Source organism: Paracoccidioides lutzii, assembly GCF_000150705.2.
Source record: "Paracoccidioides lutzii Pb01 unplaced genomic scaffold supercont2.2, whole genome shotgun sequence".
Taxonomy (NCBI): domain Eukaryota; kingdom Fungi; phylum Ascomycota; class Eurotiomycetes; order Onygenales; family Ajellomycetaceae; genus Paracoccidioides; species Paracoccidioides lutzii.
In genome coordinates, this window is record NW_015440948.1 from 1,923,308 (window position 1) to 1,936,750 (window position 13,443).

Below are 13,443 nucleotides of genomic sequence, written 5' to 3' on the forward strand. Positions count from 1 at the left end.
GATTGAGCTGCTCGTATTGCAAAAACCCATTTTGTGCGAGCGTTTTCTGCCAACAGCATATGCAGTTATCATCGAATGAAACTAAACATCTGCTATACAAATACCCAGGTGGAAGTAGGATTTCAATCCGTACGCTGGCCAGTGCTTCCTCTCCCAGCTACAATGTGAACAGCGATTGATATTTATGGCAGGGTTAGCATGCAGGCTTGTGTAGCCATGCCGCGATCGATTGGAAATATTAAGGAGCCATTCTGCCAGCGCATCGCCTGACGTTCGCCCGTTTTGATATTCCTGGACAAGCTGTATAACCTTGCACAGTTGTTTTCATGTAACAATTCGACGGTTCCAAGTTGCACAATCTGAACAATTTGTTCATTAAAACCCTCCGCAGTTCATTTTTCTTGATGTTGTTACTGTTGATGTTTCTTGTTCGTTACATATGCAATTCCAGAATGGCCCGTTCCCATTTGATCGATATACTAAACTAGCTTCCGATGTTAGTCTGCGGATCCCACCACGGCCCACGGTTCACTTCCGCCTTCCAAATAACCTTAATATATCGTCTTTCCTACATTATTATGGAGAAGGATCTCTATTGCATCTTCGATGTGCGTGGTCCGCTTTGGTTTCCGCACCCCTTATTCATGTCCCCAAATCTAGAGCTGGAGGAGAAGGGTAAAAATGAGAGTAGCAGCCACACCCTGTGGCTTAGCTCAGACATTCAAGGCGGGGTCGGGTGATTCATTCGTCCTTTCCTGAAGCCCGATCAAAATACCCTGACGCGCTTCGCTACAGTGGATATTTGCCGCCAATGCTCTTCCCGAAAGGGTTGATATAGGCTGGTACAAGCGATCATTTTACTTTCCACAATCCTCAAATTGCTGATTTTCTCAGGGTGAGATTCGATTTCGGCTCCGAAAGCGGGAAACAACTCAAATCATAATCACTGGTTCAGTTTGATATGACAGACACAGGAACAGAAGATATATTGGTATGGCTGCTTTTGAGTCTTTCTGATTCTATAACTAGTGTTTCTCAGAAAAATGTGGGGTCAGCGAGGGTCAGGCGAGGGCCAGGCGAGGGCCAGGCGAGGACCTGGTGCGTCCTGTTTACTTTATCAGCAAACACATACCTCCCCACCCTCAAAACAGTCCCAATAATTCCGCACCCTTTTCCCCCAACATCATCAACAGCAGCGTGCTAAGCCTCTTCCGCCCACCACAACACCAACGGACCCTCCGTTCCATAAACGGGATCTGCTTCTGGCATTTCCACCGCAGAAGTCTCTTTGCGTACCGCAACTAGATCGATAGGTTCTTTGCCGAATTCATTGCGCCAGTGGGGAGCTTTCTGTAGAGAGCAGCTTAGCTGGACTGGAAATAGTCTTTATATGTAGTGTGCTGTACATGCTATATAACGCACACGGATGTACCCAAAAACAATATCAACGCACCTTTGGATAAACTCCCACGTAGCGGTAATCTATGCTGTCGACGCAGCTATGCGTTATTCCTGCCGGAAGGACTATGACGTCACCGGCTGTGACGGGGATAAGGATGCCTGCGCTGTGGCTGTCGTGTTTTCCTTTGCCAATTCGCAGCGTGGACGAGCCTTGGAATATTCCTATTTTGATATGATTAATTTCCGTTAGCTACCATTCGTTTGTTGGAGTTGGTTGTGTTGTGTTGTTCTTCAAGGCCACTCTGTTCACTTCTCATGCGTAAATTGCAGTGCAGAACCATGCGGAGTAGTTACCTGGGATCAACACACAACAGATCAGATTTCAGCACCTACCGTAGCACTCATGTGTATTCGGATGGAAATGGGGTGTTGGGATGTGGCCAAATGTTCCCTATAGAAGGAAAATTCAGTGCATTAATATTACCAAATCAGTTGCATATTGATATTTATAGATATCCTTTCATCCCAGGGACTGGTTGAATGAGATAGAAGAGATACTTATCTCTCTAGTTGAGCAACCATGAATGGATAAGAAACATACCCTCCTCTCCCAGTTATTCCCCTCCAAGAACTCCGTCGTTGCACTCTCTGAATGCGGCTGAGGAAGCACGTTCCGATATACAAGCACTGGCAGCGGGCTGTTGGGTGAGAAGGTGGTTGGTTGCAAGTAGAATCTTTCTACAGGTTGTGTGGTTGTGGAAGACATGATGATGAGATTACTGGTAGACGTTATACGGCATATGATAGATTGATATATTGGATATATATATACGCATGAACCTCCCCATTGACTGTTAACATAAACTGTTAATTGCTTGGTGGTAAAATTCCACAGCCAGGTGGATTAGTCAAATAGTTCAAGAGGCATTCCCGATCTCCAGAGTTGGGTTCCAGCCACTCGAAACCTTTTTTTAATGGTCCCCGCAGAACATCTGCTAGACAAATTTGTTGGCTTCCTTTTTGTAGGGGATATAACCCACAACCATTCCATTCATGGATTAAATCAAAACCACTTCTTTATCGCCTTGTCGTTTGGAGCTTTGGTAGTACACAATTCGGTGGTTGGATAAAATGCCGCCCCTAGAACCGTGTAAAATCCACCTCATTCACCCAAATGCGCTATTATTCCACTAATACTAGTTACCTTGGCATTCTACTGTAAAGTCTTTAATAGTCATATTAATCTTTTGAAAAGCCTTCTGACTTTTAGATCAACATTTTATCGGATTTCAAGTGCTTTAGTATCATATAATAAAGAATATCAAAAATAAATAATATTCTATCAGAAAATAAATAGAACTTTGATAAAAACATTTTTTTTAATAAAAATTATTACAATAATATAAATAATTACTAGATTTAAAAAAGTTAGAAAAATATTTATTATATAATTTAAAATAGAAAATAAGTAATTGTGATTAAAATAATCAATGCAGTAAAATAAATTTTATTTTTAATTAATTATTTTTAAGATTAAAGTAAATTAAATCTTATAATATAAAATCTATCAATAAATTAAGTAATAAGTTAATAAGAATGACTGATTTATTAATCAACTATATTTAATTAGTTAATATGATTGAAAAAATAGTTGATAGATATTTACTTTTTATTTTAGATGATAAAGGTTATATTACAGATGAATTTAATTAATTCTATATGAAAAATACTATTATATCTTATTATTTATCACTGTATTTATCTTATCATCTGCATTCATTAGATATAAAATATATTGCTTCTTTTGAAAAATATATATATAATAAATATATTAAAATAAATGTGAAACTTTATATCAAAATCACAGACTTATTGTCATACAATTCAGAGAAGATTTCTATATGTATATGTTCTCAGCTATATACACTGAGTTCTTCTGACATATTTTATGAATTTCAATCTTTCTGAACCTCACAGACCCTCTGCAATATAGCTCAATTAGAGTATCAGTTCAATAAGATCAAGCAGTATATCAAGCATCATATACAGGGAGCTCTTCTCGTCCAATCAATTAAGCCTTAAATTAACTGATTTAAGGGTTTCAGCTAGCTATGCATAATGCCACTATTTTGACACAGGAAAAAATAAAACCCTATTAGCTGCAAATGAGAAGCAGAAATGCAAGTGAGAACGGAGATATATCTCTATAGCTTAGCAGGATATTGTGGTGGCGTGGTCTACTACTACGGCGTTGTCTGCTGCTGGGCTACGGAAACTGGCATTGTCCGAAAGAGTAACAGAAACTGCCTAGCAACCGCCTAGCAACCGCCCTACGGAGATGAGTATGTAAGGAATATCCTTCCCCAGGCCCCCCCCCCCTTTTTTTTTTTTTTTTTTTTTTCGTAAATTCACCTTAGTATTCGTCGAAATAGCTTTACCTAGTTGGCAATCAAACAACATAGAGCCCCTGCATGCCCATAGGATTGAGGAATTAGCAGTTTACTCTTTGTCTGGATATTCTTATTCAACCTCAGAATTCAGAAGATTATTTCTTAAAAGATGTATATGCAAGCAGGGACAGGCTTTGAAATCTCCATTCAATATATTTACTCACCTAGGAATTCTTCATGTTCAGGGCTTGATCTTTGCTGAAAGACATGACTGGCAGACTTGATTGTTGAAATTAGCTATTCCACCACAGAGGGTGCTTCTAGAGATGTTAATTGCTGTTGCTGCTGCCCGTACAGAGAAATAAAGACCATTTTCCAGGCTGCTACGGGCTAATTGAATGGAATCTTCACATTGAAAGGCCATTTTATCAAATTGGTTGAATCAGGTTGATTTTACCCGGTGGGCGGATCATAAGTGGTAGCACCTTAACGTCTAGATCCAAGGGGCACAGAGGTGCCGTCATCGGGAATCCCCACCCAGAGCAACTAGACATGTGAAAGCCTTGGGCGAGAATACAGTCATGAAATAGAGAAACTGATGCGGATGTATCCAAAATGGAGAATAAATACTTTGGTGTATTTTAGAGTTGAGTTCACAATCTAGGCTCTATCGAACTTCGTCAACACCAATATGACATACAACATCCCGCCGTGAATGAGAAAGTAGAGGAGAGTATAGAGAGAGTAAAGAATTTTTTTTTTTTTTTTTTTTTTTTTTTAAAAAAGGAGAGAAAGAAAGAAAGAGTTGAGTAACGCATCAACATTTAATGAGAATCGAAAACTGGAGGCAAAGATATATATGAAGAGGCGAGATGAGCAGCTATGCGTATATATTGAGAGACATACATACAAATCATGAGAAAGGACCTCGGCTAAACATCAGTCCTGATATCACGAATGAAGTATAAAACATCTCATGAAAAGAGAAGAATGAGGTGAAGTCTCACAAAATAACCAGCCAGATAAAACAAAGCGGGTTCGCCAGACAGAAAATAAATATAAACCGCAAATCAGACCTTTTTTGCACATTAAAAGCAAATGAAGAATCAAAATCCTCCACCATTCATCACCGCAAATCATATCATGAATATGAGCAGAAAATGCCCGGGTAGATATATAACAAGGAAGTAAACAATATGGAAAAAATGTGAAAAAATGTTCAATAATATTAAGCCTTGCCAGCTGACTCCTTCATCTCCACCTTCATTTCCACAATGGGAGGTTCTCGTCAATAAAGGGGAAATCAAAAATGGGAAAAAAAATAAAAAAAAAAAAAAAAAAAAGTAAACTTGACCTAAGCCAGCCAGATTTAAAGAAAAGGGAATTGTGAAACTAAACATGAAGAGGAAAATAAATTAAACGGTCAGGTAAAGCGCCGATCGCAGCGGAGGAACCTAAGGAAAGAGAAAGAAAAGAAAACACCAAAGGCAGATCCAAGCTGCTCCTAAAATTTGAAGGATTGCAGTACATTGTTTTTCTCGTGGGTAAAAAGAAACTACTCTTTGAGTGCGTGATATATTGCGCGGTATATGAATGACGATTGCTTAAAGATCCAACTGTGCAGTTATGGCCCATACCTAGACGGAAAGAAGGAGGGTATTGACGAATCAATCGATGACAGGAGGGAACAGTTGGGAAAATATCATAGAGATGAACAGCAGGGGTATGGCAGAGTATCACATTTCATTGGTCCACAAGAACCGCACCATTACCTCACACCTCGCGGATGGGCCGCAGATATCCATTCATTGCCAAAGATGAAAAAGTCCGTTGCTGCCGCCAGCACCACCGCCGCCGCCAGCGGAGAGGCCCCTCCGACCGCTTCCCCTCCTCGACACCGCCGTCCCAGTGCCCGGTTCCGAAGAATCAGCACCGCTAACACTCCCCCTGGCCCCGCCATCCAGACTCCCCCGTGCAATCCCAAAGTCACTCATGGTAAACAGCAACGGCTCATCCTCTTCGAAATTGCTTGAAGATGGCCCACCACCAACACCATGGTGGCGGTTGAAGCTATGTCGTTGACCCGCTCCGCCGCTGCCAAAGGCCCGGCGGTGGGTGTCGGTATTCATCGACATCCCACTGTTGCTGCCGCTGCCTTGGTAGCCGTCGTGGTGGGAAGAAGGAAGGGCGTTGCCGCGACCTAGGCTGCTGGAAGCGGAGCTGTGGGAGTTTGGGTGTCCAGTTGAGCCTCTGCCACGGTGGTGCGAGAAGCGCGGTTGATACGGGTGGTTGGAAGAAATCGTGGTAGTGCGGTATTGGGTGGATGTGGCGGGGTTGTTTGAGTTATTGTCTGCCAGCTGGGGTTGGTTGGTTGTTGGTAGCATATCGACTGCGGGAGCTTCATTGTCCAGCTCCTGCTGACGCACTATTGCGTTGAGGCTCAGAAGTGATCTGTCTTCAGCCCCTAGGCTTAGACTTCTCATACCGAAGGGGAGGAATTCGGCCATTTCATAATCAATGGTTGTGCTGGGCCTTCGATGAGCGGCAGAGCTTGAACGTCGATAGCTAGGGATGAATGGACGTGGGGATGTAGGAATGTCGATTGCATTGGCGTTAGAGTTGGGGGCAGCAGGTTCCATTGCCGTCTCTTGACTGGGTGTTTCCTCGAGAAGAGAGCCGTGGGATTCATGTGAGAGGTGGTGGCGTCGATTGTCCGTGCGGTCGAGGTGGGAGTAGTCGATTATACTGTTCGAGCTGAGACGGGAGGGGATGGCAGGTGTATGGGGGGTATGAGGTGAAATTGGTTTGCCTGGAGATGAAGAGGTGGAAATCGACGTGCCGGCAACCATGGGAGGAACGCTAGGGAGCTGTCTACTTGACGAAGTAGATGATCGATGGAGAACTAGTGAAGAGGTCATGGAATCCGACAGGGCGGCATTTGATTCTTTCATCTTTTGAAAACGCGTGAGAGCAACAGCAGTCCTTCGGGTTTGAGCATACAAACTGGCAGAATCAGAAGGATTCAGCAGATCTTTTCGCATGTCAAGCATTTTGAGAAACTCTCCAATATTTGCTTCATCACCCTGCAATGAGCCGGAACTGGTGCCTGGCTCCGCAATTATTCCAGAGCTAGGGTGGGCTGTGGAGGATGCAGCACTCGCTTTCCCGCTAGAGGTATAATCATCATCTGTTTTGCTGGCTCCACCCGATGACAGTCTCCCTCTTCGATGAGTGAAGGAACTGGTATACTTTACAATCGGAGCAGGTCTAGGAGAGCCAGAACCTGATGACGCGATGGCGTTTTCTGGTGAAGCATATGTGGATTTTCGAGAGACAGCAGCAGCACTCGCAGGCGGTGGCATGGTCTTGCTATCTGATGGCACATTAACCGGTCCCGTTCGACAAGGTGCAATTCGGGGAGAAGATACAATGGGAGAGTCCACCAAAGACGGGGACGCTGAGAGGGGTGGCGCCTTGAAAGGTGGGAATGAAATCGAAGGTTTTCGCTGGGCGGAGTGGACACCATCGCGGGAGAAAAGACCCGGCCTTGAGCCATGTCCAGGTCTAGGTGAGGGTGGTGATACGGGGGAGCTCGACGAACCAGTCCCGAATTCCCTTGCGGCTCGAAGGGCAGATAATGGACTGACGCCCGTCGCAGGAACTGCATGATGGAAAGTCGATAAACTACCATAAGCCTGGGCATTGTGGGGTTGATCGTGGCCTCGTCTAGCCACTGGCAAGGACCCAACTTCTTGTGCTCCACCGGGAAAGTGATCTTCTGAGGGAAGAGATGGCCGAAAGTAGGCATCATCTGCACCCATAAACCTTGAACTCAATAATGCTTCAGAGTCATCCACTCTAAAGTCACAGTTCATTCGATAGGTTACCTGCACGGAAAATGGGCCGGCGGGAGACTCAATAACGCCAAAAGAGAAAGTCTCTATAGTTTTACCACCATCATCGTAGAACGGGATGCTCAAAGGGTCGAGTGCTTGGGGTGTTCCTGCGCTGGTTCCCTTGTATATTCTGTAGCGTATAGGTAGGGTCGGGTTTGACCGCATAGTTGTCTGTCGTTTGGAAAACTTCCAAGCAGGGAGGAACCGGGAATGCGTAAAGAGAGATCTAAACAGCACGATGCTTTTCTTGTAGAGAGTGGGTAGTATGGAGGCGAGATCGGCGGGCAGATCGCTTGATGCATCCCCGAGTTCAACCTTCCAGCGCTCCAGAATGACTCTGCTATATCTAGTATCCTGAGACCCTTTATAAGAAAACAAGGAATCAAGAGCTTCGAGAACGTCCCAGCGCTTCCCATGTTCATCAAGGATCACAAGGCTCTGGTTATGTGTCAACTCATCCGGATCGAGATAGGTTTCGATAATCATGGGAGGTGGACGACGATCAATTGTATCACAACTCTTCCAGGTTCGTAAGTCTTCTTTGAGCACATCGGTTTCGTCGAGTTCAACATTAAACTATACCAACAGAATCCAACCCGTTACTCTTAGGTTCAAAAATAGAAGAATAAAATGTGTTCTGTCAAAACCAAACGTACCCATCGGTTCACCCTTTTTACATCCGAATCTTTGTTATACGCAAGGGGCAACTCGACTCGAGATTGCAATATTATTAAAGCGGCTTTCGTATGGTATTGCTATGCAGAAAGAAAGAAAATAAACCATAACTTCAGTATATATATACGGTAAAATCTCCGAGGAGCGCTTTAAAAAAAAAAAAAAAAAACGACCAAAAAGACTCACCTGAACGATCTGGTTTAACTTGGCAATGATATCTCTAGAAGGAGCAACATTTGACGGTCCCTGCGTGAACATTTCAGCTTGGTCAATCCCAGGTCCTCTTGTTGATGTATCGGCTGTACCAACCTCAGCAGATGATGCAGCGTCAGACTCTGCACTGCGATCTCGAGGATTGTTGGTGCGAGCTGGATTAGTCCTGGGAGAGTTGGCCGGAGACGCTGTTGCCGGCGGAGGTCGAGGATGTTGATGCATCTCTGGAAGCTAACTGTCGGAAGAATTGGGGGAAGTGAACTCAGCCAAAAGTTGCCAGAAAAATATGAGCCCCGAAGGTCCTCAGGCACAACAGGAGAGGGTTTTCGGGCCGGGTTTGTTACTTGTGGTATATGGACCGAATTCCGCGTTATCCGTGACAGACAGACCGCACGGAGTGTATAATTCAGTTGTTCGAGACAAGATACGCAAGGCAACGTCGATGAACGGGATATGTAACGAGAAGCAAGATGTGGTATCAGACAGGAGGAAAAAAGATATCGGACTGATGAAACGTTCGATAGCTGTCCATGTTAGCTAAGGTGTGGGAGAAACGCAGTGGCACCTAGGCCGTTCGGGGGGTCATTTGGATTGGTTAAGGGTATAGCTGAAAGGGTTTACCACAGGGTGGCAAGAGCGAGAGATTGATAGGACGGAATAGTCTTATAATGCGTAGGCGATGCTAGGGAGAACGGGAATCGACAAGTGGAAAACCGCAACGGTTACCGGGGACATTATTATAGGTGTTGCAGGCGAAGAGCTGAGGGCAACAGGCAAGCGGGGAAGAGATAGAATGGAAATAGGTTGTTGAAAGCTGTGGTGGCTTCAAAGGGAGCGGGAGCTAGCGCTGAGTCTCCTTGAGCTTTGTCTATGTTGTCCGCAGGTTCTGAGACGAAGAGACCAAGCAAGCAAGCCGGAAACCGAGCGGCGGCGGATTCCTCCCGATAAGGGGGAACAGCACTCTAGTGGCACATCTTCCGTGGTTTCTGCCACTTGGTTTGAAAACGGGGAAGAAGATGGGGAGAAAGGAGGCACAGAGAGGCTGTTGGTAAATGTGTGAGAGGGAGTAAGAAAGAAGTTGAAGATGAGGTTGTAAGTTTTGAGGTCGAAGTGAGTTAGGGTTGAAGTCGGGGCGAGTTGAGAGAACTTAATAATAATAATAATAATACGACAGGCACAAAACAGCGAAGTGACAAGTGACGCACACAGCTGACTCGGACAAGCCCGCCAAGCAGCAAGCAACCGTGACTCAACTAAATTCTTTGGCCAAAATAAATAAATGTGAAACTAGGAGGAAAAAAAGGGACTTGTTGACAGGGGGGGGGGGGAGTAAAACTTGCTTGGAACAAGAACAGAACACAATTTTGCCGGTTTGTTCTGATCGAGTAGGGGGGAGGGGAGATGGAGACAGAGAAGACAAGGGAAAGAAATGCTCCAGAGCATTTCAAGTTGTCCAGTCGATATTGTTGTTCATCGCAACCATCTTTATATCTGTCTCCGGGAGTCAGTCCACAATCTCATTGCATCAAATGGTCAAATGGTGTACCTCTTCCGGTCGAGTCATTCATTCATACTTCGGAGCGAGCTGCCGTATGGTCATGTAAAGCAATGCGCTATACAATACACACGGCCGCTCGTGGCTTGCATAAACCTTATTACCATCAATGGGGGAAGTTCTTGCTTTCTATTTGTGTCACCCGGCGCCCGCATTTCAGCAATACCTCTGCCGCGTTACCGTAATGGTATAGAACGGTGGGTTGGTATCTGGACCCTCTCATCCTCATGTACTTGCTATGCTGATGCTGATGCTGATGCTGACGCCATCTCCAAGGCATCTAGCATCAATGGAAAACAGACAAACAATAAAAAATTAAATAAAAAAATAAAAAATAATAAAAATAAAAATAATTAAAAAAAAAAAAAATAATTAAAATAGTGACGAAACATCCCTCCGGATCTAGGCAAAATGCCACACCGACCTCCGCACAACTACATCGATATTTCCCCGGATATTGCTCTCGACAAACACAGCAATCCTTATATGCTACATATCACAAAACAGTTTTCCGCATCAGCGTCGTACTCCAGAGAACATAATCCCTCAGAATCACCCCGTCGATAAACGCTGCATTTAGACGAGGCAGATGTCTAGGCTGCGTTTGGCACTGGCTGCCTCGCCATGCAGCCCATGAATCCCAAGCCACTGACTTGGCCCACAAAAACAAACCGTCGCGGCGCTCATCACACCAATCAGCTACAGTAGTCCCCGGTTCCCCCAAACAGTCCCTGGGGTGTGACAGAGCGTGGATGGCGCCCCTCCCATTCGTCCCCCCATCTCTCTGCCTGCGACCAGCACCTGCAGCTGCAGATCCTCATCGCTCTGTTCCAGACTCCAGACCACAGAAACTTTTTTTTTTCCCCCCAAGTGCCCTCCGCTGCGAAGTCTATATTATTAACCTGACCGCAAGGACCCTAACTGCTTATGTCAAATCGTGTTCGGACTGAGCGTCCGCGCAAATGGCAAATGTAAGGAGAAGCAACTCCTCCTCACGCAGTCGTTAGCTCAAAAACTCCGGTAACTTTTTTTTTTTTCTCTTGGCTCCAGAGGACACAGGTGTTCCCTATTATTATTATCAACCCTGGACTCCTTTCAGAATGAACTAATAATTATTCTCCCCCCCCTTTTTTTTTTTTTTTTTGAAGTGGTGAATGGAGCATGGCGTTAGGCATCGGAGAAGTTGAGGTTAATGATTTCTACAACCCGTCCTCGAAATCCGGAGTCGAGATTGTTTCAACACGTTCAAACCCAGCTCTTTTTTAACAACGTAACCAGTCAGTCGATCCTGCAACCTTCCAGTTCCGGCACGAAGATCAGAGAAGGGGAAAACCCCCCCGCGGACGAATAACCCATCATCCAAACCCGCAGATGCAGACGTGTCTACTGATCAGTGACCAGTGATTTCATTTCGGAGATTCGTGCGCGTTTTTTATACGGCAAACTCATGATTCCTGTCATCCTGCTTCCCCCATTCCGTGCCTCTGCATCAAATCTGCTTGGATTCTCCTTAGTTTCACTAGTCACGGAGCGTTAAATGGCTGGCCGTAATGACCACCTACCACCGACCACCGCGGCAGCCGCCTGACTGACTGACAGGTCCCGTGAGGAGGGCCTGTATCCAGAAATCAGGATATTTTCATTCCCTTTTCTCCTGAGCGATTCCCAATCTGTTATGCATGCTCTGCTCCGGGCAAATCCAACGAAGTGGTATATTCCATGTCCACAAACTCTACAAAACTCTGGCAACCGAATATGACCAAGGCCTTCTGGTATCGTTAGGATCCTGGTCAGTATCACCTCAATGATCAAAGATCGCTTGCGAGCCAACCTTGGAAGCGCCAGGGGGCACGGGCCCTTTCTTTTCTTTTCTCTCCCTTCCTTTTTCCCTTCTCCTTTTTCTTTTCTTCTCTTGCTTGACTCTCTCCCTTGACCTGGATAAAGGCTTGACGGATGCGCTTGAGCCTCAATCAACAGCCAACCATAATTGCAACCTACAATTTGATAGTAACAGAAAAAAAAAAAAAAAAAAAAAAAAAAACCTCTTCTTGTTTTAAATACCCGACGACCGGTTATTGTTGCTTGAGTTGACAAGTTGATAAGCTGACAAGGCTTCTAGTTTTCTTTCCAAACAAGTTTGCCGACGATTTTCGAAATGCTGCCTGCCTGCCTGTGCGCCATGACATGGCTCATTTTGCTGTTGGTCAGTGTTCTGTGCAGGCAGCTGCCTAGATGCTAATGGCCTACAGATGCAGACTTTCCACGCACGGCTGGGGGCAATCAAATCAAGCTATGTTTTGCATTGGGCATTGATTTACTCGAAAATTTTATTCGATCAGGTAAATGCTTTTCGGAGGTAGAGCAGGGATTTGAGATATATTGTCTTCTAGGATCAGAATATGCCTGAACCATCCCGAGCGAGCATTGAGTGTCCTAGCCTCTTGGCCTTTGAGGGACAAGCAACGAATGAGTGCCGTGCTGATACGGATAGAGCTTTTTGACGATGAAAGTTGCGGATATTGATATTCACTTCAATAGCTCCACCCATTACAGTGTCAACAGGCTAGTACATTTTTACTGAATGGAGTTATTGAATGTTGCTCATATATTGTGTACCATCTACATGCATTCTGCCACTCTTTATCAACATCTAGTTGTTCCCTAGGCAGCATATAATATGGAGTATTCAACCATATACTCCGTACGCTAGAAGAATACTTTTTTTCAACTGCTCTGCTTACTAGTTGCTAGATAACACATCAAAATATGTGCTGTTAATAATAGATTCTTCGTATGAATTAACTACTATCCCACAGATAGATCTAATATTCTTGCTGCTTGGTACTTTATGCCTAGCCGTCAATTTCAGCCTCTCACCTGTTCTCATGTGCTGTCCGCATCGTGTGATTGGCCGAACCCCAATATCATCATATTCAACAAATTGGACCAACTTAAAACGATCATCTCCCTACTTCACACCTTTTCCCTCTGCATCGTCTCCTCCCCGCTCAACTCCTAGGCCAACATTGTATCTCCAGTCACAATTACATTTGTCTGCTCTAGCGCCAGTTCAGATCTTTTCCGTTAAATCTCTTTTTTGCTACAGAGTGATTGATTGTTGCTTGTTGCGCTGACAGACACGGACTCTTGCCGAACGCCACCTTCTCTGCTGCGAAATCTTGAGACACGCTCCTATTGAGACGAAACGGAATTGCAGGTAAATTCATTGTAAATTTATCGAAGCGTGCATCCGTCTATCGGCGAACAAATTTTGGCTACTACTTCGCCTTCATTCCTCGCGCACTATTCCATA

General features: G+C 44.7%; 2 protein-coding genes across 2 annotated transcripts; both read right to left on the bottom strand.

The window, feature by feature from the left end:
• Positions 1-1,200: 1,200 nt before the first annotated feature.
• Positions 1,201-2,167, bottom strand: PAAG_01254 (hypothetical protein; the record flags this gene model as incomplete). Its single annotated transcript, XM_002797349.2, has 4 exons — positions 1,201-1,350; positions 1,454-1,623; positions 1,795-1,852; positions 2,003-2,167. The coding sequence occupies 4 exons, from the start codon at positions 2,165-2,167 to the stop codon at positions 1,201-1,203; spliced, it is 543 nt and encodes a 180-aa protein (XP_002797395.2).
• A 3,429-nt stretch (positions 2,168-5,596) lies between these two features.
• PAAG_01255 (autophagy-related protein 13) lies at positions 5,597-8,797 on the bottom strand (the record flags this gene model as incomplete). Its single annotated transcript, XM_002797350.2, has 3 exons — positions 5,597-8,263; positions 8,344-8,442; positions 8,549-8,797. The coding sequence occupies 3 exons, from the start codon at positions 8,795-8,797 to the stop codon at positions 5,597-5,599; spliced, it is 3,015 nt and encodes a 1,004-aa protein (XP_002797396.1).
• Between the last annotated feature and the right edge of the window lie 4,646 nt (positions 8,798-13,443).